This window comes from Thamnophis elegans, chromosome 5 (genome assembly GCF_009769535.1).
Source record: "Thamnophis elegans isolate rThaEle1 chromosome 5, rThaEle1.pri, whole genome shotgun sequence".
In the NCBI taxonomy this organism is placed as follows: Eukaryota; Metazoa; Chordata; class Lepidosauria; order Squamata; family Colubridae; genus Thamnophis; species Thamnophis elegans.
Window position 1 is genome coordinate 26,680,436 of NC_045545.1, and position 26,642 is coordinate 26,707,077.

The following is a 26,642-nucleotide window of genomic DNA, read 5'->3' on the forward strand; positions in this document are numbered from 1 at the left end:
CTTCTATATATTCTATGACCCTATGACTGTGCTCATAGGCAGAATACAAATGCTGTAAAAAAATTATCTGCCAAGATTGGAAAATTAAAAGCAATCAAATCAGACTCCAAGATATGTGATCTATACTGAAAGAGTAATACAATGTAAAAAGTATTTTAATAGTTCATACAGGCCAAATTCTTAAAGGTAGTCACTGAATGTATTTACGGAAAAATAATTCATTTTTATGTCAAGGCTGCTGTGCTGATCAGATAAGTGAATATACATTCGAAGCCAGGCAGTATTTCTTGTGTGACATCATTGTGTATTACAGCCATTGTTGTGGTTAATGCACAATTATATCAGCTGTAGGGAATTAACAACGCAGGCAGTAACTTTTGGACTGAATTTCAATTTTAATGTTTTAACAAGTAAAATCGTAGGTTTTTTTTTAAATGGCACAATTATAGCACCTAACATTAAAACAAAGTAGCATTATATCATTCAGCCTTAAAGCTAAGGTGTATGAAATGAAAAGCTATCAAGAGATCAAACAGGCTCTTGCTTAATTGTATTTAATTGTGTATGCAGAACTGGTCTAAGAGCACCCAGATTGTTAACATTGCATCAGACTTAATAAAAAGTGTTTCTGTCCAAATTGCTGTGCTTGCAGGGGCTGCATCCAATGATGTATTTGGATGGCCCAATTCCAAGAATGGAATAGGATCTGCAAGGGTAAACAGGTTTCTCTTCTTTCTTCAGTTTCTCAAATCTGCTCTGGAAAGATGTACAGTATATGTGGGGTGAGGGGAAGAGGGTGATATTGAGCATGATGATGCATTACACAAAGAGAAGTCCCTTCGTACTAATTTATATATAGATACGTGGCCTGAATTTCAGTTTATTCCCAAGCATAAGACAGGATTTTTCATGTAGCACAAATGAACTACAGAGAGAAAAGTGATTAGTTTTCAGGCATTATACCCAGAAATAACAATAAGGTAATAACCAATTGAGGGGATTCAAATGAGTAACAATGTTCCTTTTATGAATTTTATAAGGGCGATCTGCATATTCTTACAGTCAACTTCTTAAACAATTCCTTCTCTTAATTCTAAGGATAGACAACATTTCTTTTTTCCCCCTCAGCTTTTTTCTAGACAAATTTCTCTGGCTGACTGCTAAGGTTAGCCTTTCTTTCTTCTAGTTTTCATTGTTACTTCAAGGGCCAAATAGGGTACAGTATATCCAGGTCACCCATATGATTTCATATAGTTGCATTAGGTAAACTCCAAGCAGAGCCTGTGTTCCCTTGCCATCTAAGACGTTAATAGAGAGAATGGAGGTGAACATTCATTTTCTCCTAGAAACTAGAAGATATTAAGTAATTAAAGACTAGATTAAAATATTTGAAGCTTCTAGAAATTAAGAACTACCTGATGTATCCAGGAAAATTCAATTCAAAGGAGACTTACATTCTTAAAGCAAATGTTATTTTCTGTTACTATAACATATCCTTTTCCTTCTGTCTGGCCAATTTTCTCTATCTACTTATGTTTTGCTTTTATTTTCAACCAGTTTATTTTCTGATTTTTTTAAAAATTTCCAAAGCTTTGAAACAGTGAAAGTTACTGAGTAGAAAATGGAATTTTCTTTATTTAATATTATATTCTTGATTAAGTAGGAGGCCAAATTGTTTATAAAGAATAATTTTTAAAGTGTTATTTACAATTCATGCAGTTTGAAATATTTGTGGAAAAACATGAAGAGAAAAAATAAACTATTATCCAGAAAAATGGGTGAAATATCAGACATCACTATACAGTAATTCTTATTTTATTTACTACAAAAAGTATTTGGAAGAAATAACCCAAAAATGTATCTTTTTGTAAACCAGTGAATAAAAACATGGATTTTGATATCACTGAAATAAACATATAATATAAACAGTCATGTACAAAAAATTCTGTAGGCAAATGTGTGTGTGTATGTCTGTTTGTATATGGATATCTGTTTGTTAAAGATAAATGTTGTGAAGTCAAAGATATGCAGTTAGTCAGTCACTTTATGTTCTGCTTCTTATTAGCCCTTACTTTGCCTTTTAAAGGTCCATTTTTTAAACCAAAAATGTCAGGATATCTGGAACAGAAATGTACAATAAAATGTGTCCCTTGGCCTACTGATCTATTAATCTTTCAACTAAAGCCAGAAAACTGGATGAGCCATGAAAAGATTATTATATATCACTACCTTGTGTATAATGATCAGACATTCATTATCTTCACTGGAGTTTAAACAAAGGTGGTAGGAGGAACCAAGCAAAATCCAAAATAAATTGCACATTTTCTGAAACACTTTAGCAGCCTAGTGACTTTAATGACTTTTGTTCTACGACCTTCACATTTCACACCTATATTACTCAGGAATCCACAGTTGAAAAAATATAAATTCTCAAAGACAAGCTCATACACTATCAGCTGAAAAGCAAACAAAAAGAACCAATGTCCTGTAACTAAATTTTTTTTCAAAGTCACAGTAATTTAGTTCCTCAGCTACTCATGGGATCCCACAGATAGATTTAAAAAAAAATGCTAGTCCCTTAACAGCCTCCTAATTTACAGAATATTCCAAATAAACAAAAATAAATAAATAAACTGTGCATGAATATAAAAACTGTAATTCAACCTTCTTCCACCAAATGTATCAATGATTTTAATTACACACACACACACACGTGTGTGTGTCTCAAAATTTTCATGTATGTATGTGGTTCCTGCCAGTTCTAACCTCTTCTATAGAAGTGGTTCCACAAATCTACAGTGCCGTTTAGAACCAGTTCCAGTTCCCTCCCCTCGCCCACATCATCAAGATGAAGAGCGAGAGGAGGAATTCTGGGAGGTGAAGTCCACAAGTCTTAAAGCTGTCAAGTTTGAACACCCCTGGGTTTTTTTTTCTAAAGGGTTAGGGGTGCAAGGGTCTTGTAACTTGACAGCTTTAAGACTTGCGTGCTTCAAATGCCAGAATTTCTGAGCCAACATTTTGGTTGCTAAGCAAGAGCGTTTTACAAGTTGGCCATGCCCACCCAGTCACATGGCTGGCAAGCCACTCCTACCCAGTCACATGGCTGGCAAGCCACTCCCACAAAGCAGGCCACACCTACAGAAGAGGTTCTAAAAAATTTTGAAACCCACCACTGGTATGTATGTACACTATATTGCCAAAAGTATTCGCTCACCCATCCAAATAATCAGAATCAGGTGTTCCAATCACTTCCATGGCCACAGGTGTATAAAATCAAGTACCTAGACATGCAGACTGTTTTTACAAACATTTATGAAAGAATGGGTCGCTCTCAGGAGCTCAGTGAATTCCAGCGTGGAACTGTGATAGGATGCCACCAGTGCAACAAATCCAGTCGTGAAATTTCCTCGCTCCTAAATATTCTACAGTCAACTGTTAGCTGTATTATAAGAACGTGGAAGTGTATGGGAACAACAGCCCCTCAGCTATGAAGTGGTAGGCCACGTAAACTCGTCTAACATCAATGTGTGACCTCACAAATGCGCTTCTGGAAGAATGGTCAAAAATTCCCATAAACACACTCTTAAACCTTGTGGACAGCTTCCCCGAAGAATTGAAACTGTTATAGCTGCAAAGGGTGGACCGACGTTATATTGAACCCTATGGATTAGGAATGGGATGTCACTTACAGTAAGTTCATATGGGAGTAAAGGCAGGTGAGCAAATACTTTTGGCAAAATAGTGTATGTATATATGAATGAATGAAAATTTTGAGACGCAGTTCAATTTGGAGACCCTTGTATGAAAAGCTGCTCTCAAACTGTGTCATGAGTGGAATTCCAGCACTAAATAAAGGAACTAATATGTATGTAGTTTGAAAAGTTTTTGCTCTTTTTTTCAAAGTTTCACAAAACATAAACTGTTGATCGAAGTAGGAAAAACAGTTGCCAAATCTTTTATACAAAAGGGCATCCAGAGTTTACATAATGTGATCTACGTACAAGAGTATAAGCTTGCTATTCTCCATTGGTTTGAGAATGCAATAAGAATCAGATCCTTCCAATCAGGACACTTTTATTTTATTATTTCATTTCATTTCATTTTATTACATTGTATTGCACAGTATTTTATTTTATTGCATTGTATTGTACTGTGTTTTATCATTTCATTTTATTTTTCCTTTTTTGTTTTTGTTAAACAGGTCATAAAAAAATAATTTGAGCCAAATCAAATTGAATCATCTTTATTATAATCACTGATCAGCATTACAAGAGAAGAAAACAAATTACTATGAAAAACTGTTACCAAGAAAATTATCATAGAACAATAAAACAGCCCAGCTAAATCAAAACTGCTCAATTGTGTGGGCTCAGTTGAGGTATTTTGCTACCTGAGATGTAAGTGGTTAACATCCCTTCAAAGGTCATGTGTATAAATTTTCAAATTCAAAAATAACTGAGGAAGCTAATCATGTCTTGGGATAGCTTGGGGTCAAGTTACCTGAGGAACCATCTTTTTCCAAAAATTTCTACCCATCCAATCTGATCCAACAGATTGGGCATTCTGCAGATACATCAGCCAAAACACATCAAGTGGCAGAAACTAGAAAACAAGCATGTTCTACCCTTCCCTTACAGAATATTTATTCCCTCAGAGATTAGAATGGTCCCAATCCTGTTGGCTTTTCACATAATTTTAAAAAACTTATCTATGTACCCAGACTTGGAACAGGTTAAGAAACCTGTTATTTGTCTTTACTGATAGTTCATTAAGTATGCATGTTTGTACTTATTTATTTTATGGAAGTTTTTATTGTTTTAATGTTTTGTAAATTGTGTTAATTATTTTAGCATTCTAGAATTATAAGCTGCCGAAAGTCACTTGGTTGAGTTGGGTGTCTATAAAAATCAAACAAACGAGTGAATGAATGAATGAATGAGTAAATGAACGAACGAACAAACAAATGAATATCATATAAAAAAAGATACTATCAAATAACATGGGCGTCAGTTTCTACCTCCCTAGATCCACAAATGTCAAAGTCTATAATTGTAAGAAATCTCTTGAAATCTACTCAGCAACAGTACAGAACAAAATAGACTCTGGAAAAATCCCTTCTCAAAGTTGGGGATAATTTGTAGAAATACTCCACAATAAAGGCTCTAGCTTAAGTAGGTTGTAACATTCAAGAGCATTGGCAAGATTTTCTGACAATCACTATCCCAAGGCCAGTATTTCTCAACATTGGCAACTTTGAGATATGTGGACTTCAGCTCCCAGAATTCTGCCACCAGCATGCTGAAGATCACACATCCTGCAATTGCTACAGTTGAGAACCACTGCCTTGGCCATATTTTATAACTTCAATGCAATAATCTCCTACGAAAGGATTTACAGAAATCATAGAGGTAAAAAAATAAGTGAGAAGGCTAATGCAAAATAAATAAAAGGAAAAATAAGAACAATTGCTACCAATTATTGATATTGGCATTGCTGTGATTAAATCTGCTGCAAGTAAGAGCACTAACCTACAGATTTGGTTGCTCCTGAGAGAATGACAAAGCTCTTCCATCTCTAAAAGAGGGAAACATTTCATCTGACTGAAATAAATCAATGAAAATGACAAGGAATCCTCTCAAAGCTCTATAATTTCAGGCCAGTCAGCAATGTGTTCCCAACTGGAATATTAGCTTAGTTGTGACTGAGAATATAACAGTATTTTCCATGTAGAGATTTTAGATAAAGTGTTTCCCCAAAAATAAGACAGGATCTTATTTGCTTTTGATCCCCGAAATATGGCCTTGGCTTATTATTTTGGAGCCAGGTTCTTCGGGAACCCGCTCGCAAGAGAGCAGCCGCCTGGCAACCCCCCTCTCCAGCCGGACAGAGCGCCACTCTCTCTCTCTCTCTCCCTCCCTCCCCCCACCCACCCGGCCCACCCATCCACTTACCTACCAACCATCTATATCTAGCTATCATCATTTATCTACTGTGTTTTCCAGTTAGAAAGTTAGTTCTGCTCCCACTCCCAGCGGTATCCTGAAGGTGCCAAGCCACATGAGTGGGGGCGGGACTCACGCAGCTTGGTGCCTTCGGGATACTGCTGAGTGAGTGGCGCTCTGCCCGGCCGGAGAGGAGATTGTCCACTGGGCTTATTTGCCCACCCCAAAAATCTGGCATGGCCTTATTTTCAGGGCATGTCATATTTTCGGGGAAACACAGTAGATAAATGATGATAGCTAGCTATAGATGGTTGGTTGGTTGGTTGGTTGGTTGGTTGGTAGGTAGGTAGGTGGATGGGTGGGCAGGGGGAGGGAGGGAGGGAGGGAGGGAGGGAGAGAGAGAGAGAGAGAGAGAGAGAGAGAACTGTGCTATTAACTTAACAACTGTGGTGATTCACTTATAACAATTGTGGCAAGAAAAGTCGTAAAATGAGGCAAAATTCATTTAACAAATGTCTCACTTAGCAACAGAAATGTTGGGTTCAATTATGTCATGTGTTGAGGACTAATTGTCGTGGATTTTTAATTGAAATTAAATACTGAAATTATTTTGGGAAATGATTATTTGTACCAATTGCCATGAAACTAAACTTTCCCTTTTCTGAATACTATGAATACTATACTTAGATGGTTACCATCAGAGGTGATATTCAGTTGGTTCGGACCAGTAGTGGAGACCTGAGGATGGGTCACCTCCTGCCCCGGCTCTATGCTGTCCTATTTAGCCACATTTTCTAAGCCACGCACATGCGTGCAAGCCATGTGCACGAACAAAGCACATGCGTGGAAGGCTGCACACATGCGTGGAAGGTGCACGCTCACAAAGCAAGCATACACGCGGGGGCTAACTGGTGGTAAACGTACATGAAAACCACCTCTGGTTACCATTTTCCATTTGTGGGTAAGGTCAGTTACTGTGTATTATTTCTCTTTGAACCTTTATAGTTTGTGCTAGAAACAATGATGTTGTAGAGAAAGGAAAAAGGATGTCTAGGGATATGGAGAACATAAACTACAATATAAAGAGATGGAACAGACTGGTCCTGTTCTTGCAATACATTACTCTCAAATTTTTAAGGGTGTCTTAAAATCGCCTTACAATCGCCTGAAAGTTGGATTGCTATTTAGGAAGTCTATACTTCAAAAAGGACTCAGAAATAAAAAACAAATGGAATCACTCACATCCTGGAAAAAAAACCCTCTGCAAACAACATAGATTTATGGGTTAATAAATTGTTGCTAATTCTGCCAACAGGAAAGAGAAGAAGCTTGGCATGTATTTTGCATTTAAAACTTCAACTTTTTCCAAAAATCTAGTTTCCCGGCATCTTGCAATGAACTCTAACCTCAATAAATGAAGGCTAACTGACTACCAGCTGTTCTTATATCTCCATATGGGTACATTTTGCTACTCTTTTCATTCTAAGTCAGCAACAATTTGACAATGACTTTAAAACTGTATGGGTGATTATTTCTGTATATGTATAAACTATAAATGCACACAAATGAAAAGAGATTATAGTAGTATTAGTATAAATTGCAAGTGAGAATTGAGAACCTGGACCGCAAATTCATATAGCTTTACGAATAAGCTCTTGACATGAGGATTCCAGCATGGATTGACCATAATAAGATGGAGGCAGTTAGAAGGATCTGAATCACCTCAGGGATTTATATAGTTCTGTAAGATTTCAATGGTAACTTGCTTAACTGAGCTTTGTGGAATAATGCTCATAAGGGAGTGTAGTCCTACATCCTATCCCAGTGATGGTGAACCTTTTTGGCACCGAGTGCCGAAAAGGGAGCACTTTGATCAGCAAGTCTTCCAGTTACTGGCATGCATGCCAGCTCTTTTGGTTTCCGACACTGCTGCATGCACCAAGTACAGCTGATTGTCGCATGTGCCTGTGCACCAGAAACTCAGAAGAGGAACAAGTGATGCTGCACATGCCAGGCAACATGGTTCCACATGCCACTTTGGACACACGTACCATAGGTTCGCCAACAAGGTCCTATCTCAACCAGTGGCAAATACATTCATCGAAGCACCATTGGCTTATGACATAAGAAGATATGAATGGATCAACTTCCAGCTCCAGCGGTCCTTGGAGGAAGCAAACTATCTAGACCCCTTCCAGTCAGGCTTCAGACCCGGTTACAGCACAGAAACCGCTTTGGTCGCATTGACCGATGATCTCTGGAGGGCCAGAGATGGAGGACATTCCTCCATCCTGGTTCTCCTCGACCTCTCAGCGGCTTTCGATACCATCGACCATGGTATCCTTCTGCGACGACTGCGGGAGGTGGGAGTGGGAGGCGCCGTGTTGCGGTGGTTCTCCTCCTACCTCTCGGACAGGTCGCAGTCGGTGTTAGTGGGGGGGCAGAGATCGTCCCCTAGGCCCCTAACTTATGGGGTGCCTCAGGGCTCGGTTTTATCCCCCCTACTATTCAACATCTACATGAAACCGCTGGGTGAGATCATTCGCAGGCACGGGATTAGATACCATCAATATGCGGACGATACTCAACTGTATCTGTCCGCCCCGTGCCAACTCAATGAAGCGGCAGACGTGATGAACCGCGGCCTCGAAGCTGTTATGGACTGGATGAGGGTTAACAAGCTCGTGCTCAACCCAGAAAAGACCGAGTGGCTGTTGTGTTTCCCTCCCAGAGATTCGACCAATATTCCATCACTCAGGCTGGGGGGTCAAATTCTACACCCCTCAGAGAGGGTTCGCAACTTGGGAGTCCTCCTGGACTCACAGCTATCGTTTGACCACCATTTAATGGCTGTGACCAGGGGGGCATTCGCCCAGGTTCGCCTGGTGCGCCAGTTGCGACCCTACCTGAATCGGGAGGCTCTCACAACAGTCACCCGGGCCCTTGTGACCTCTAGGCTGGAATACTGCAACGTGCTCTACATGGGGCTGCCCTTGAAGAGCATCCGGCGACTTCAGCTAGTACAGAATGCGGCCGCGCGAGTGATTGTGGGTGCACCTCGGTTCACCCGCATAACACCTATCCTCCGCGAGCTGCGCTGGCTACCTGTCGATCTCCGGATGCGCTTCAAGGTGCTATTAGTCACCCATAAAGCCCTACATGGCAGTGGATCTGGATACTTGAGAGACCGCCTTCTGCCAATTACATCCCTGCGACCAATAAGATCACATAGATTAGGCCTCCTCCGTATACCATCGGCCAGCCAGTGTCGGCTGGCAACTACAAGGAGGAGGGCCTTCTCAGTAGTAGCCCCGACCCTTTGGAACGAGCTCCCCGTAGAGATTCGCACCCTCGCCACCGTCCAGGCCTTCCGCACAGCCTTGAAGAACTGGCTCGCCCGTCAGGCCTGGGGACAAGGATAGTTCCCCTCCCGAATGATGAATGTATGTTGTTTATTATTTTATTATATGTCTTATCTTAATGTCTGTATCTCCCCTTCCCCGATTTTATGTGAGCCGCCCTGAGTCCCCTCAGGGAAAAGGGCGGCCTACAAATATTAATAAAATCTCTAAAAAAAAAAAAAAAAATCTCTCTAAATCAACCACATTGAATAATTCTGTTGCTTTGCTTTTGTGTTATCTTCCCCTGCACTAATGTGCACTAACCTGAATAGACAATCTCCTTAGGCAGCAAGACACTAAAACATATTCCTAGCAACTCTGTCTAATTTGGACACATGCCTTTCTGTTCATCCATTGAGAAAAAAACCTGACTGACCAGATAACTTGAGGTGATTTATGCCAGAACTGAGGAATGCATGAAAGGGTCAGGTGTATTGTAACCTGGCATTACTACCTAAATTGCTGCTCACTTTATCCCACTGACTGCTGAGGTTGGTTTGTTCACTGGAGATAGAGAGCCATCCTAACAACGACCAAAAGCTGGCCAGCTCCTTAGTGTCCTAAGCTGTCAACGGTGAGATTTCACAGGAAAACTGTGGCAAAAGGATTTTGATGTGTACCATGAGAAAAATATAGCTTCAGAGTGCCTGCCATTTTATCTAGCCTTTAACAATTATCAGAGCTGTCTCATCAATGAGTTATAACTGTAGATAGGCAACATAAAATTCCAGAAGCTTGAAGCCCCAGAAAGACATGCTAGATAGCAATATTTAAAAGAAACAGATATATGTTCATCCATGAAAAAATGTGACTGTAAATGTTCTTTATGAGTGGTTTCACAAATCCCAAAATATTTTGCATTCTTTATCCCAGGCCATAACAGCTTCATTCCAAATTTCGTACTAAAATCTGCATGCAAAGCAATTCCGATTAAAGCATGTTCCTATTGGATCCAGATTCTAAGAGCCAAAAGATGAAATGTCAGGTGGGTCATAAACTGCTATAATTCACATCCTGGCTTTAAAAAAATCCCAAACATATGGAATGTGTTATTCATAGTAAAAAGGGAAATCCTCACTTCAGAAATAACAGACCAAACATCAGATGATAACTTTGTTCTGGCTTTCTTTTTTGTCTCTAATTTTACTAGCAGATTTGTGTATCACTTTGCAAAAATAAAATAAAATAAGGAAAACTTACAGTGTTTAAAATCTGAAATGGCATTTATTTTCTTTTTTATTTACCTTTATCTACTTCATTTGACATGTTCCAATTTGACGTAGGTATTAAATCAGCGGTAGCTGACACATTTGTTCCTGAAAGAAAAGAGAAAAAAATCAATGCATGAACATTGTATCAACTAGGGAATATAGGACTCACATATTTTGACAAGAGACTTTTACATGCCAAAAACACACGCTCCCGTTGTTTAGATCTCATGAGTATGCTGTATTGCCAGAATTGTTCAGAGGGTACAATAAATGCAAATACTGTTTACTGAAAAAATCAATAAAGTTTGGAGATTTTTTGAATTGTTTAAAGAAACAAATCAGTAAATATCTGGAATGGCAAACGTGGGAGTGTTCTGGTTTTTCTATTTATTTTTCGCAACAGAATACTACTGCAGCATTAATTAATTACTCTCTGAAGAAAAAATGGGAATTATAGAAATGAAAGAAAAAAATTACAATTAGTTTTTCAGTTTTAAAAATGTAATGAGCCATCAGAGAAGAATTCTAAGAATGAGTAGATGGGAGGGGGTGGAATGATAGATAACCAGCCGTACCTAAGAATCACCTCCAATAATACTGGCCAATACAGGCACCTGGGATGATGGGTGGTTTCTTTGTACATTGGGGAATTTAACTAAAGCTTCTTGGAAGAAATTTAAAAGAATACTGATCTGTTTGACCCTGTTTTTTCAATACTCGATTGCTGATTCTATAGAGCAGGTGTTAAACTGACGGCCGGCAGGCCAGATATGTCACAGGCAGGCCACGTCCACCCCAGTTCCATGAATAGGGAAAGTCACAAAAAGTCACATGACAGCAATGGGACACCACGGTTTGAAACTCGTCCCTTGCTATAGAGAATGTGGTTCTACTCAAGTATGAGTGCCCATGTTTTTGCTTTTAAAAAATGCACATTGAGGTTGGAGTAAAAGGAGATTACTTCAGTGCACAATTGTACTATTTTGAGCAGTGGTGTAATTTAAACAATAATAATTGAAACATTAAACTGTTGGGCAAATATATTCAGAGAAGAAGAACGAAATATGGGTCAGTTCTGTAAATTTATCTATGCATTGGATTTTTTGAACACTTAAATTTGACAATCTATATTAACAGAAGATACTACCAGAAATTCCTTTGATTGCAAAATGTCCTACAAATGAATTAGGTAGAAGAAATATTTATTTTAGCTACTGGCAGTGAGTATAAAAATACATTTAATTTGTATAGATTTCATGGTGCTTAAGTAACTCTTGTTTTTACTACATTTTATAGAACGGGGGTGGGGGGAGAAAGAATAGCAAATCACAAAACATACCACACACACACAACTTGTTTTTCATATATATTTTATATTATAGTTTAATCAGGAATAAGAAAAATGGGTAGTTAAATATATATTAGTGTAAGCAGTACACATTCCTAAAAAGACAGATATTTCTAACACAATACATTTGGTAAAAATGCCATAAAAATATAGAAAGAAAGATAACTTTTTCAAACCATTGAAAACTAATGTGTTCAATATAATAATTTTTGCAACTATAAAAACATCCAAAGTGTATTTCCTTTTATTTTCCATATTGTACTTGATTCAAAAGAATGTAAGCATCTATGAAATCAATAAGATTTCTGAACAATGTATGTTGAGTAAGTTAAATCTAAAAAGTAATTGTAGCTCACAATCCCATCTTATGAATCAGTTCTAAATACCACATCTCAGCCAACTGAGCCAATTAGCTGAACTTGTCATTCTCAGTTGCTAGTGATAACATAAATAGACAGATCCCAGGCCAAAGATGGCTGTTACATGAATATACAATCTGATTAGTTACAAGGCCATTACCATAAAAACCATGGGGAGATCTATTAGAATAGGAAAAATAAGTTATGAGATGAAACCCCCAGTGTACAAAAGTATTTTGCTATTAGATAATCAACTATTTGGTAAGGCGTCTCTTTCTCTCTCTCTGTTACCCCTGCTCTACAATTAGATAAATATCAGAAGAAGAAAAATGTCACAAGCAATATATGCAATCTACTAGTTCCACATGAATTGTCCTCAATATTATTAGTATACAGAGGAACCAAGTTACTTGGAAGCAGATTGTATTTGCTTTTGCTTCTGACCTTTTTTTACACTTTCCATGATGATGTTAACACCAAAAGGAAATTGTTTGATGGCTAGTATATGCCACAAGGCATCTTGTATCTAAGGTGCTACAAGAGTTTTTGTGGATTTTCCTGCAAAAAGGAAGGAATAAGATAGCTGGAAACTCTATAATTTATACAATTCGTAAGAACCTACTTTTGTATAAGTAGGCATAACTGTCTTCTACTAATGTCTTGAATCTCTAAAACTTTAATGATCCTTCAATTAGAATTATAGAGTTTTAAATGTAAAAATGTAAAGCCCGATATAAAGCAAAATAAAAAACAAAACAAAAAAACCCCAACTCTTATTTGAGAACATATAACCAACCACATTAGGATTTTCATCAGCTATTATGAAGCATAGTACAAGGTTATATTTTGCTTAGATTTTTGTTTCAGACTGGAATGCTTTACCCAGGAATGAGAACACACACAGAGCTACGAGTCTTTTAAAGCTCACAAGCCTCCTCAAAGTGTGAGTAAGTTTGGAGATGTGCTTTAGTGGATGAACTCTACAGTCAATCATTCCTGAAATATACAAAAAAGAGATACTTGGCAAAATTGCACAGCTTTAAACCACACTGCTATGTCCTTAATCCACACCAGGTGTGAAGATATTAAAAATGCTGGATGTGATACTAGCAAGCAGGGCAGAGAATATAAATGCTCTGTAAATTTTTATGCTCATTTTATTTATTTATATATTAAATCAAATTACTATTGGTAGCCTACAGGCTGAAAGTTGAACACCCATGGATAGATTAAATTCCATCCAAACAATCACAACAATTATAATAGCTTACATCAACACCCACAAAAAATATAACAATGCAACTATTAAAGAAAAACAAGAGAGGAAATTGAGTAGACACCTATAAAATCTGCTAATGACACAAAGTTGGGAAAGATGGCTACTTTAAATGAGGAAGTTCTAGAAAGGATTGGGCAATAACCAAAATGAATAGGATTATAAAGATATATAAAGTTCTGCATCACAATGGGGAAACTATAAGGCACAAGTATAGGAATTGGGAAACCTGCTTGGTTGTACTATCTAGGTGTACTTATTGACCACAAGTCAAACATAAGCCAATAGTATGGTTCAATTGCACAGAAAGATAAATGATTTCTTGGAGTGCATTAACAGTGTCCAGTTCATGGGAAGTAATTGTTTGCCTTGGGTCAGAACCCATTTGAAGAATCGTGTTCTGTTCTGGCCACCAAAGTTCAAAGGACCATGAAAAGTAGAAGGAAATGGAAAGGTGAACTACGAAGTTGATGAATGGTCTGGAAACCACACTTATTGATTAAAGGGACTTGGTATGCTTAGTATACTGAAAATACAACTGAAGAGGAATGTGACAAGTCTTCAAATATCTGAAAAGCTATCCCAGAGAAAACAGAATAGTCTTATTATCTATTGTTCCACCACCACAAGAAAGTAGGTACAGGAGAGACACCAGGATAAAGTGCATTAGCTGTCAACCAGTGGAACAAGTTGCCACATGAAAAAGTGAGTTCTCTTTCTTTAGAGACCTGTTGGAAGTCTGAATAGTAATTGTTTATCTGAAACTGGATGGCATTTAGTCAGAGCTTCTATAGTTGATTCTGCAAGCTCTAGTGGACTTGAACAACTCCACAATCCCTTGCAAGTCTCTGAGTGTCACCTAAACTTTCCTTAAAAAATAAAAACTTTAGCTCTTCTAGACTGTAGAGATTCTCAGTCATCCAGGTCATGGTTGTCCCAAAGGTGCTTTTTCAGAAGGCAACTGGACTTTGTTTTTCTTTGAAGACATGTACATGCGCAAACACCCGTTGCTCACATGAGTGGGGCCACAAGTGCCTGGGACACTTGCGTGAGTAGAGCTGTTCTCATGCACACATGCACCAGCCAGCTATTCATGTGACCCAGTGGCCAATAGGATGCAGCCCAGTAGTGGGCCGTGGGCCACAAGTTGTGGACCCCTGTTCAAGAATACAAAATTTAAAGAAAACCATTGCACATACTATTTTGCAAGTTCATATTTGAAAAAAAATCTAACCATTAATAAGGGCAATTTGGAAAAGGAGTATTTTGCTTTAGAAGGAAATGATCACTGTCTCATTAAAAAAATAAAAACAGGATTTCAATGACTTTAGGTAAATTCACCAAACAAACAAGGTGAAAGAAGTCAAGGAAAAAAGGTTTTCAATTTTTTTGGGGGGAAAATAGAATTTAGGCTTCAGATCTACCCACTGAGAAATAATAGCAGACATATACACTGTCTGCTATACAATCTTAAGACCAAGTCTGTCAGGCCTGTTATCTAGATGTTTCTCTGTCCTATTAAAAATGATGGATCTGTTCTCTGATTCGATCTGAATTTTTTTATATTAAATGTGTAGCCAGGCGTAACGTATACACTTAAGGGGGAAAATGCTGTGTAGTTGAAAGTTCACTTTTATGTGTTTACTAAAATGCAAAATAGTGTCAAACAGCAGGACATACAAGTTAAGGAAACAGATGGAGAAATAAAAATACTAAAGGTGATATGTTGTACTGCCAAATAGGCCTCAATGTGTTTTGAAAAGACTATCTTTGTTATGTCAAGAGAATATTCCCATACAAGCAACACTCAAAACTTTGGGACCTGCTTTGATGCATATTAAGTATCATTTTTTAAAAATGAAATGTAAAAAGGTTTATACTTATAGTGCGAAAGTGGAGTAAATAGTCCAATTATACCCTTTACTGTACTCATTCTTCTGTCCAATAAATTCTTCCATGCTTTACAATTTTACAATTTACACTAATTTCTCCAAGATGAAGGAAACATTGCAGGAGGCTAGATCATTTTCCTGCCATACCATGAGTGTCAAAACTGCAAAACAGAGAGCCAGAATATATTCAATACATCAAGATTATACTGATGAGACTAACTTCATTTCTTCTTGGTTTTCTTGTTCACCGGTATTGACTGAATAAAATGAATCCTGAATATAATAACTTAGGTAAAGGATCCCTTCGTACATATGTGCTAGTCATTCCCCACTTTAGGGGGAGGTGCTTATCTCCATTTCAAAGCTGAAGAGCCAGTGCTGTCCGAAGATGTCTCCGTGCTCATGTGGCCGGCATGACTCAACACCGAAGGTGCACGGAACATTATATAATAACTTAATGCAGTCCAATTCTCAAGTTATTCTATCACTGTATAGGCATTTAAATATTATGCTTTATAATTCTGAACAATAAACTATACAGAGAAGGGGGGAAATTACCACCCAACAGAGAGCTTTGCCTCTTCTTTTTCTGGAACAATTCTGATAGATTCTCATGAATAGAAGACATAAAACACCCACAAGTGTATAATTTCAACATTTGTAATGGTAACTCTCAATGAACATTGATGGAAATAACCATTTTTGTGAAAAGCTGAAAGATTACGTATTCCACTGTAGGAATGGACATTTGCTCAAATCACATTTTATGCCTGTGTTCTCACTGAAGCATTATAATTTACTTCGGTAGTTTTCAAATCCTTTAGAAGATTTCTGGATAAAGGGCTGCATGATGGAATGAAAAAACTATTCAAGCAATGGATATACTTTTGCTGGCAAATACCAGCACTGGATAGAATCTGAAGATTGCTTTAAAAAATTAATGACAATGAAGGATTGAATATCCATTAAAGACAACCACTGAGCTGGACAGCAAAAACATGAAAATCATTCACTGAGAGATAAGGAAACAGATACAAAACTCTAAACAAGGCCCAAATCCCTCTTCTTTGACGTTGCAAAATTACGACCAGGAAGGCATTCCAAAATACCATAGGAAGAACATTTTCTAAACTTCACAGAACCAACAGAAACATTGTTATTGTGGGATAATCCCATGTGCATTTGATATGAATTCCTGTATTTGTAATGATTTTTTAAATAATTGTTAACATATCGATTCAGTGGGAAGTAATCATTATTATGCATATTACATTAATGTCTCTGAGTTATTATATATACAGGGTTTAACTCTAAAGCCTTCCCTCCTTACATTCTTCAACATTTACAGCAATTTAAGTCTCTTCATCCACACCATGATAAACTATAATCTACATAAAATTAGTAACTGTTTCTCTATTCAAGATACCCGATTTCCTGAAAATTAATCTATTTTTAGGAAAACTCTTACGAATGCTGACAACAAAGATGAAGTGTAAACTTCCTAAGAAGCACGATATAACAGGTGGGGAAACCATATTTTATTTTTTAGTATGGCATTGAGAAAGAACGTTGGTCTTACCTGAATGTGTCTTTTAAGGGGAAGAGAGGTCACGTGTGGGTATTCTCAAAACCTGATTGGTCCAAAGACTGAGAGTCTGAATGCCCCATAGGGCCCTCCCCAACCGCCCGAGGCAGAGGACTGTCCCTTGGGGCCGCAGTTGCTAATTTAGAATTTTTAAAATGCCCAATTAAACCAAATAAGGGATCAGATTACAACAAAAAGTAATCCTACCTATAACAATTCTCAACAGTGCTTGGACCAAGGAGACTGAGAGGAAACTGGGCTAGGATGGAAGGCACGAGTATTTAAGAGTTTGCTCTCAGTCTTTGAGAATACCCACACATGACCACTCCCTCTCTTCCACTGGAAAAATATATGGATCTTCACTGTATGTTTCATGATTTTTAGAGAAAATGTTATGACAAACTGAACTATGGAATATATTGTGCTGAAACTGAAGGCTGATTGTTGTGTGTTTTGAAAATGGCACCTGATGAAATTAATACATCAATTACTTAGCACATCATGCAATTTTCAGCAGGAGCAAGAGAGGGTTTTCTGAAGTCTCTTTGATTATTTAATATGTCTTATGTATAAATATGTAAAGAATATTATATTTTGATCTAGACCCCATACGTTTTAGAAAAGATAGCAACCAATATGATAAATGGTTTGGAAAGAAAACTTATGAGAAACCCTTGGAAGCTTGAAGTGTTTAATCTAAAGAAAACTGTGGACAGACGTAATATTTCATACATCTTAAGACACCTGTCATATAGAAGATGGGGCAGAACTATTCAGAGCTAGACCAATAAATGGGTTTTAATTACAAATATATAATATTTTATGATAGTAAGAGATTTTTAATGATGAAACAGACTTGCTTTGATAAGGGTTGGACTCTGGATACCAAAGTCCCTGGAGATATTGTTGGAGATACTATGAGTTACTGCAGTGGGCAAGCATTTAAATTAGATCACTGTTTCTCAACATTGACAATCTTAAGGTGTGTGGATTTCAACTCTCAGAATTCCCTAGTCAGTTCTCTCCATGCTGACCAAAGAATTCTGGCTGCTGAAATCTACATACCTTAAACTTAACCAAGGTTGAGAAACATTGGAGTAGGTAATCTCAATGTCTTTTTCAATACTTATGTTCTAAGATTTGTTTGTTCATTGGGTTTACATGCCACCTTTCTCTCTCATGAACTCAAGACAGTGTTATAAATTTATAATTAATGTTTTTAGAGATATTAGAGCTATACTGGCTGAGGATGTTTTTGTATTGTACTTTTCTATACAAACAATGCAAAGTTGATAATTGAGAACTTGAACGAATCACAGTAAATGCTACTCTATTGTCAGACCATGATGTAATGAGGAGTGAAGTGAAGTGAAGTGTAATATCTTTATTTTTTGTTACATTCACTTTGATCACAAGGATAAAAAAGCATGAAAATAGAACAGTAAACAGTTCTGGTGTTAATTAGATTTAGCTGTATTTCTTTTCTCGTTTATTTTTTCTGGTTCACTATTTATTCCTATTTATTGATGCCTTGCATATTTATTATCCTGATGTTATGCATGCAGAGCTGTACTAATTCTGGTTTTTTTCTCCAAATAAAAGAGGGTTAATATCAGAGTCATCCAAGAAGCAATAACATTAGTTATTTGCATATTATCCCTTTCTAATCAATAATTTTAGCATTGTGATTGTGGGAATGTATTGTTTTGTAGTTTATTTCTATATGAAAGCTGTCTTGAAAGGGTTTTATTCTGAAACATGACTTATGGATAGATAAAAGATAATTAAATAAAATAATAAATTCAGTGCATTTAGAAAGTATTCAGACCCCCTTCACTTTTGTCACTTTTGTTTTTTTTCTCATTAATCTACATTCAGTACCCTATAATGACAAAGTGAAAACAGAATTTTAGAAATGTCTGTAAGTTTATTAAAAAGAAAAAAACCTGAAATATCATATTGGCAGACCTTACATTCGGCACTTTGTTGAAGCACCTTTGGTAGCAAATATAGCCGCAAGTCTTTTGGAGAAAGACATGACAAGTTTTGCGCTCCTGGATTGGGAGATTATTCTGCCATTCTTGCAAATTCTCTCAAACTCAGTCAGGTTGGATGGTGGCAATCAGTGGACAGACATTTTGAAGTGTCCCCCCCCCTCCCTGAAATGTTTAATAGGGTTCAAGTCAGGGCTCTGGCTGGGCCACTCTAGAACATTCACAGAATTGTTCCTAAATCACTCCTGTGTTGTCTTGGCTGTGTGCTTAGAATTGTTGTCATGTTGGAAAGTGAACCTTCGGCCCAGTCTGAGGTCCTGAGCACTGTGGAACAGATTTTCTAACGGTACTTCACTCCATTCAGTTTTCCCTCAACCCTGACCAGTCTCCCAATTCCTGCTGCTGAAAAACACCCCAGACCATGATGCTGCCACCACCATGCTTCACCATTGGGATGATATTGGGCAGGTGATGAGTAGTGTCTAGTTTCCTCCAGGCATAACATTTAGAATTGAGGCCAAACAGTTCAATCTTAATTTTATCAGACCAGAGAATCTTGCTTCTCAGAGTTTGAAAATCCTTCAAGTGCTTTTTTGCAAACTCCAAACAGGCTTTCATGCATTTTGCACTGAGGAGAGGCTTCCGTTACCTCTTTTATTAAGACCCTTATTCCCTGATTGCTTCGTTTGACCGGGCAACCAGCTCTTGAAAAAGTCCTGGTTGTGCCAAACCTCTTCCATTTGAGAATTATGGAAGCCACTATGCTCTTAGGAACCTTCAGTGCAGTAGAAATTTTACTGTAGCCTTCCCGAGATCTTTGTCTTGCAATAATCTGGTCTCTGAGCTCTGCAGCCAGTTCCTTTGACCTCATAGCTTTTGCTCAGCTACAGTATGCGTTGTCAGCTGTGAGGCCTTCTATAGAGATGTGTGTGCCTTTCCAAATCATGTCCAATTAATGTAATTTACCACAGGTGGATTCCAATGTAGAATTTCACGTATTGTTGCAAAGGGTCTGAACACTTATGCCAATGTGATATTTCACTTTTTTCTTTTTAATCAATTTACAGACATTTCTAAAATGCTATTTTCACTTCGCCATTATGGGGTACTGAGTGTAGATTAATGAGAAAAAAAATGAATTCCAACAACTCTAGAATCAGGATGCAGCATAACAAAATTGACAAACGTGAAGGCACTGTAAATGGTGCTTGTAATCTTGAGACTGAAAAACAGCAGAAAACCAATGACAAATCACCAAAATTCAAGAAGTCAGCTTAAAATTAACTGTTTTATTCCTCAGGACATTGGATCATTTAGGGCAGATGGCTGTCAATCAATAGTTAATAGAACCATGGTAAAATATATAATTTAGAAGAACTATGGTGAGGCAAACTATATTTCACCTAATTTTTTAAAACGATATTCTGCCAAAACAGAAAATGGTATGTCAGCCAAAGTAATTTCTAGGTGAGTCATACATGGAGACTAGATCAAAACTACTTTAGGGCAAAGCTGTTCTTACTAACAAAATGAAAGCCATTTCTTGTTCCTGTCTGATTTGCAGTTAGATGGTTAGGCCTGCAGGCAATTATCTATTTAAACGTTTAAAGAAAAGAGAATAGTGAAAGCTTTATTCTCTACTTTTAATGTGATTCAGACATGTAGGCTGGCACCGTAATAGGTTGGGACAGGAGCCTAGTCGCTTTAGTGGAATTATTCTATCTGTGGCCCAGCATTCATACTGGGCTGAATTTTAGATTTCTCACAGAAGTGTTGCTAAAGAGAAGAATGGCTGGGTTAAGTGGTTATTGCTACATCTGGGTGTTTCAATTATTTTACCCAATCACTTATTGTTAGAAAAATAAAAAGGGGAACTTCCCTCTGGGATGGAGAAATGCATGCTAGCAGATATAAGTCAGAGGCAATTTAAGTTAGTCCGTTGTAATGATAATTTTGTTATTCTGGTGTCGTAATTGCTTGGCTTCCTTTTATTTATTTTTATTCCCGGAACAGCCTCTCACTTATCTACTGTTTGTTGTAACATGGCTAATTACCTGCTTGGAGGTTCTCTCAGCATTGCCATATAAGAGAGTTAACTCCTTTAGTGCTGGATTATATATATTTTGTCAATCACCTATTAGAGTGTACTTCTATTGCATTTTAAATCAGTGAATATATTTATAACTCTTACTCATTTAAGATGAACCCTTTTTCATCACATATGGACTGAAAGCTTTTAACCAACATCTACAAGCTGAAGAGGAGGGATGATGAATTTTTTGGTTCTTCTATCAAGCATCTTGATGAGAAGGATCTTTTGAAGAAACCAGGTATAGGGTTTCAGTCAACACGCATGGGTAGACAGTAGGACAAGTTTAGCAAAGGAGACTGCTCAGTGTCTAATCTCCTTGCACTAGTTTGTATGTCATTAGATGCTGACCTATTCCTACTACATTACAATGTTTGGAAAAGAGGCAGGGATCAATGGAAGGCCTACTACCACTTGTGTCCTCAAAAAAGTGACAGGAGATAGCAGTCAACGAAAGCGTCAGCACTGTTGAGCCTACCAAGGATATGGCCTTTACAAATATGCCAAATATTGACCCCAGTCCTTACAAACATCAAATCTGATACAAATTTCTATTTGGTGTTGTTCTTCAGTCACTAAGTTGTGTCTGATTCTTGCGACCCCATGGATCATAGCATACCAGACCCCTGTCTTCCACTGTCTCCCAGAATTTGCTGAAATTCATGCTCAGTGCATTGATGACAATATATAACCATCTCATCCTCTGCCTTCCTCTTTTCCCCTTTGGCCAGGTTTCTATAGTAGGTAGGTAGGTAGGTAGGTAGGTAGGTAGACAGAGAGACAGACAGACAGATAACAGACAGAACTCTTTTTCATCACAGTATAGAAAATGTAGCAGATTCTGTGAGGTTTTTTGTGTATGACCTGGAACAATTAGATATAAATGGGGTTAGAGTATTGATGACTATATACATTTTCTGTGAAATTAAGGAAGTATGTAACTAAAGTAATAACTATAGGCAGTCCTTGACAATTGAGCCCAAACTTCCTATTGCTGTGCATATTATTGAGTTTTGCCCCATTTTTGTGATCTTTCTTGCCATTGTTGTTAAGTGAATAACTGCAGTTAAGTTAGTAACACAGTTGTTAAATGAATCTGGCTTTCCCATTGATTTTGCTTGTCAGAAAGTTACAAACGGTGATCACATGAACCCGGGACACTACAACTGTCATAAATATAAACTAGTTGCCAAGTGTCCACATTTTGATTATGTGACCATGAGATAGCTACAATGGTCGCAAATGGGTAAATTGGTCACAAGTCACCTTTTTCAGTGCCATTGTTACTTTGAATGGTCACTGAACAAATGGTTTTAAGTCTAGGACTAACCTGTAGTCATCATCAGTTATTGCCAACAACAGATACATTCACAATAAGCTGGTTTTAATCTTTTTCAGCTGCTTAATTCTTCCTACATGAAAATTTCTTCCATTTGTCTGCAGAAATCAAAACTTAAGAGTCAAAGCAGTTTTTTCAGAAAGAGATTACTTAAAACAATCAAAGACTCTGTTAATGAACAGGCAAGAAAATTGTATTTTAAGGCTTCATATTCCCTTAAAAATATGCTTTGAAGAAAGAAATGAAATATCAGTTAAGGGCCTTATCTAGTAATACATTTTGAAAAGTTCATCTTCCAAATCTACTTAAATTAAAAATATGGTATTACGGGTTGAAGAAGTCACACAGAGTTCATGGTTTGGAATAAATAAACATAGATGGTCTGTATTAAGCGTTGAAGTCTCACTTGATATGGCATTCATGATTACCCGTTATTCCCGTTTGTTAAACTTTTAATAGGGCTTAACACTGAAATCTGAAAACAAAATGCAAGGGCAAGATTTTTTTAAAATAATTCAACCTAGTCTGGATTTCATCCATTGTGTTTTCTTAGTCATTACTTTTGTCCCTGCTATACATCTCTGTTTGCCTCATTATTCTACACTTAATTACTTAACTCCCCAAAATACATTGGCTGAAAATGTCAGTTACTGAAAGACTTCTTTAAACATTTTGTTAGGATGGAGTATCGTATTTCATATCCATGCTAGTATTTAGCAATGGCCTTGCCAACTATACAACATGTGAATGACATTTGATCAAAGAGATCAGTTTCAAATGTTTTCGAAGAATTGAAGACCTTAAATGTTACTTTTACTAAAGGTCTCCTAATGTGACTTCTGTAAAAATAAAAAATAAAACAAGAATTCCTAGAAATGTTTTTACTTTAAGATGAACTTCTTAAAAAGGGTACTATAGTCAGAAGTTAAGTTGGATGGCTGAATTTAAGATGCTAGCCTTGCCACAGAATGCTACATGTGATCATTCTTCAGCAGGGGACTTAATTGCTGTTTTGATAGATTTCCAGTTGGTTTTAACTGGATTCTTTGCACTTTTCCATTCACAAAGAATGGATCATGCTGAATCATGGCTTCTTTACAACAATGTACTGGGGCTCTCCAGAATATATCACATTCCATCATGTTCAATAATCTTACTATGATGATTTTATAAGTGAAAGTGTTATTTTTTCAAATAGCCACTAATGGCTTCAATTGCTGGAAAGTTGTATTTGTTGTTGGTTCTTATTGTTGTTCTGTCATCTGGAAATTCCACATTTAAATTCCACATCCTGGTAATGGCCTTTAGTAACATTTTACAGTCGGCAGTTTATTATCAAATATTTCTTTAAACAAAATGCCAGGTTAAAGCTCTCCATGAACATAGCACAGATACACATAGTGGATATGTTCGCAGCTGCTGGATCTTTTCCATCGATCTGTGGGGCAAGGAGGGGAGGAATAGCACTGATTTTCAGCTTTAAACAAAAAACGCCACCAATGCAGCAATGCTGTTATAACTTCTTCATGTAATAAATCAGATTAGACCTATCATTTTATCTTGAATAGGGAGGCTTTTCACTTTTCACTTTTATTTTCCCAATAAGCACTATCTCTATGCCATCTCCTGTAGTGGAAAGGCTTGAAGCTACCGAGAGTGATGGATGAGGTGTGGAATTTGGTAATGATGATGCATCACAGATTGACTATCAAGGTCCAGCACTTGAAAAACTATTGCAGGAAGCCAGAGGATTCAGGATACACAAGCTTATATTTTGCAGGCCTGCATTCTCATGCGATTAGCTATTTATGTCAGTGGCATTAGATGAGGGAATATTTCAATGACGGAATGCACACACACACATGGCATCCGAGCCCAGGGTTAGTCCAAGTAGCATTGAGGAATTTGTCTTTGTGTAAAAAGGCAAATTTCAGTGATTACTGGTTTGCTATAATTATGGAGCTGTTGTCTTCCATGATGAAAAAAACAGCTGGTATGCATCTAAATGACTACTGATACACACTTAAGCTGCATTTCCAGAACACCTCATGATTTACTTTATCTATTTTTGGTAACGTTGTCTTTCAAGTTAAGGTCAGATATAAGATCACTAGACTGAAATATATCTCCACAGAGTCAGCTAAATTCCCCAGCAGGCTGACTTATCATTTTGTATATGCCTAGAAGGGTTACAAGGAAAAAAAAGAAACTCAAAGTAAACCCAACCTTTCAAACAGGTTCTGAGTTCAGACAGGGCCATTAGAGGCTTGCCAGCTGCAGAAACTTTTACTTAAAAGAGCCCAGTATGAATCTAGCTTTCAACAATATTTTATTTTATTTATTTATTTATTTGTCAAGCATGTGTAAGATAACAGATATAAGTATAAACGTGATTATGAATACATGAAATGGATACGAATAAATGGGGACATTAAGTCAGGGACGGTAGGCACTTTGGTACGCTTATGCACATCCCTTACAGACCTCTTAGGAATGAGGTGAGGTCAACAGTAGACAGTCTAAAGTTAAAGTTGTGAGGGTTAGGGGAAGAGTCAGATAGTGCATTCCAGGCATCAACGATTCTGTTGCTGAAGTTGTATTTTTTGCAATCAAGTTTGGAGTGGTTTACCTTAAGTTTGTATCTATTGTGTCCTTGTGTACTGTTGTGATGGCGAGTCACTTTCTTTCGTCCGCCTCTGTGTCTGCGGCAGTCTGCCAGCTCAGGCCGGCAAAAGAAAGCACTTTAGTCAGTGGGATGTCGTGGGAGAGGAGAGAATGCTCAGGCATTCTCTCCTCTCCCCGCCACCCCACTGACTAAAGGAAGCGCTTTAGTCAGTGGGGTCTCGAGGGAGAGGAGAGAATGCTCATTCCCTCCTCTCCTCTGACACCCCACTGACTAAAGCACTTTCTTTCGCCCGCCTGAGCTCTGCCGCGAGCACCGGCGGGCTTAAGAAAATGCTTTAGTCAGTGGGATGTCGGGGGAGAGGACTGCCTCACCAGCCATAAACCTCACCACACATCACTGTTCAGGTGCCACTATGAAACAATGTTTTTTAGATACTCTACACCATTTTGGGGGGGGAGAGACTAGAAGCAAAAATAACAATAATAAGTAACAGCATTGCACTAATGTGTCAGAGAGCACAGGGCAAACTAGATAGAACACTAGTGTTGTGGTATTTGTGAAATCTGATGCCCTCACATCTGCAGATTTGTGAAATCTGATGCCCTCACATTTGATGTGTTCCAGTCCTCTAAATGGAAGGTTTCCCTTTTAGCAATTTGTAACATGCAAAACATGATTTAATTCAAATGTTGCAGTGGAGAATTACATAACTCACAGAAATTTGCTTTGGCACATACCAAAGACACTGTGGCACCATTTATGCACACTTACCCATTTTAGCATATAAGGATTTTAAAATATTTCTAGAAATCTAAGAAAATGCTAAATGTTTTTTGGATTGCCAAAATGTAGATGGAAAAAAAGAAATTGGTAACTTCTATATTTATAACTTATATAACAACAACAATAAAAAATTGTATGCATGGAATATTATGCATTGTTTTACAATATATGTATCTTTCTGTTTTGTTCCTTTCTGATTTTTTTTATTTCTCCAGTGTGCTGAGTACAGAATTCAAGGAATGGGTGAACTCTGCTTCTCTGCCCAGAGACTGAGTCTGTCAATCTTCTGGTCATTGTGTGTCTCCCCAGTTTCGACTCAGTCTTCACCCAGCAGAGACACTTGAGAGAAACGGTTTCAGATAATTAATTCCTTGGATTCTCACAGTAAGATAAGCGGAATTCTGTCTGCACTCGCTCGAAAGCAAATCATGTGGCTTGCTTCCCGGTCCGCCCAGCAAGCCACCTCACCAGCTCAAACAGAGAGCCAAGGTCCCTGCCATTCCCACAATAATAAATAAGTAGGCTTTAGCTCTTTTGTTATATTTATTTTTCTCATTTATATCCTGTAAAACATGTGTATTAAAAGTACTTGATAGCTTACTAACTCTTACATGAATAAGGGATCTCATTAATAAACTACAATATGTTTTAAAATATACTTTAAAATGTACATTAATTTTTGTAATAGCATCAGAAAAAATCTGTCTTCAAGCAACTAGCATTTTTATTTCAGCAGTCAACATAGGAGTTGCTCACCTGACAATGCAAGTTCTTCATTTTAAAATCCCAACTTTGCA

The 26,642-nt window shown here is 37.5% G+C and overlaps 1 protein-coding gene across 1 annotated transcript in view; it reads right to left on the reverse strand.

Annotated features, from left to right (window-relative positions):
* ROR1 (receptor tyrosine kinase like orphan receptor 1) overlaps positions 1-26,642 on the reverse strand; it is a 181,505-nt gene that overhangs the window by 45,834 nt on the left and 109,029 nt on the right. The window contains exon 2 of the mRNA XM_032218486.1: positions 10,588-10,659. Coding sequence (XP_032074377.1) covers positions 10,588-10,659 — 72 coding nt within the window. The remainder of the gene's footprint in view (positions 1-10,587; positions 10,660-26,642) is intronic.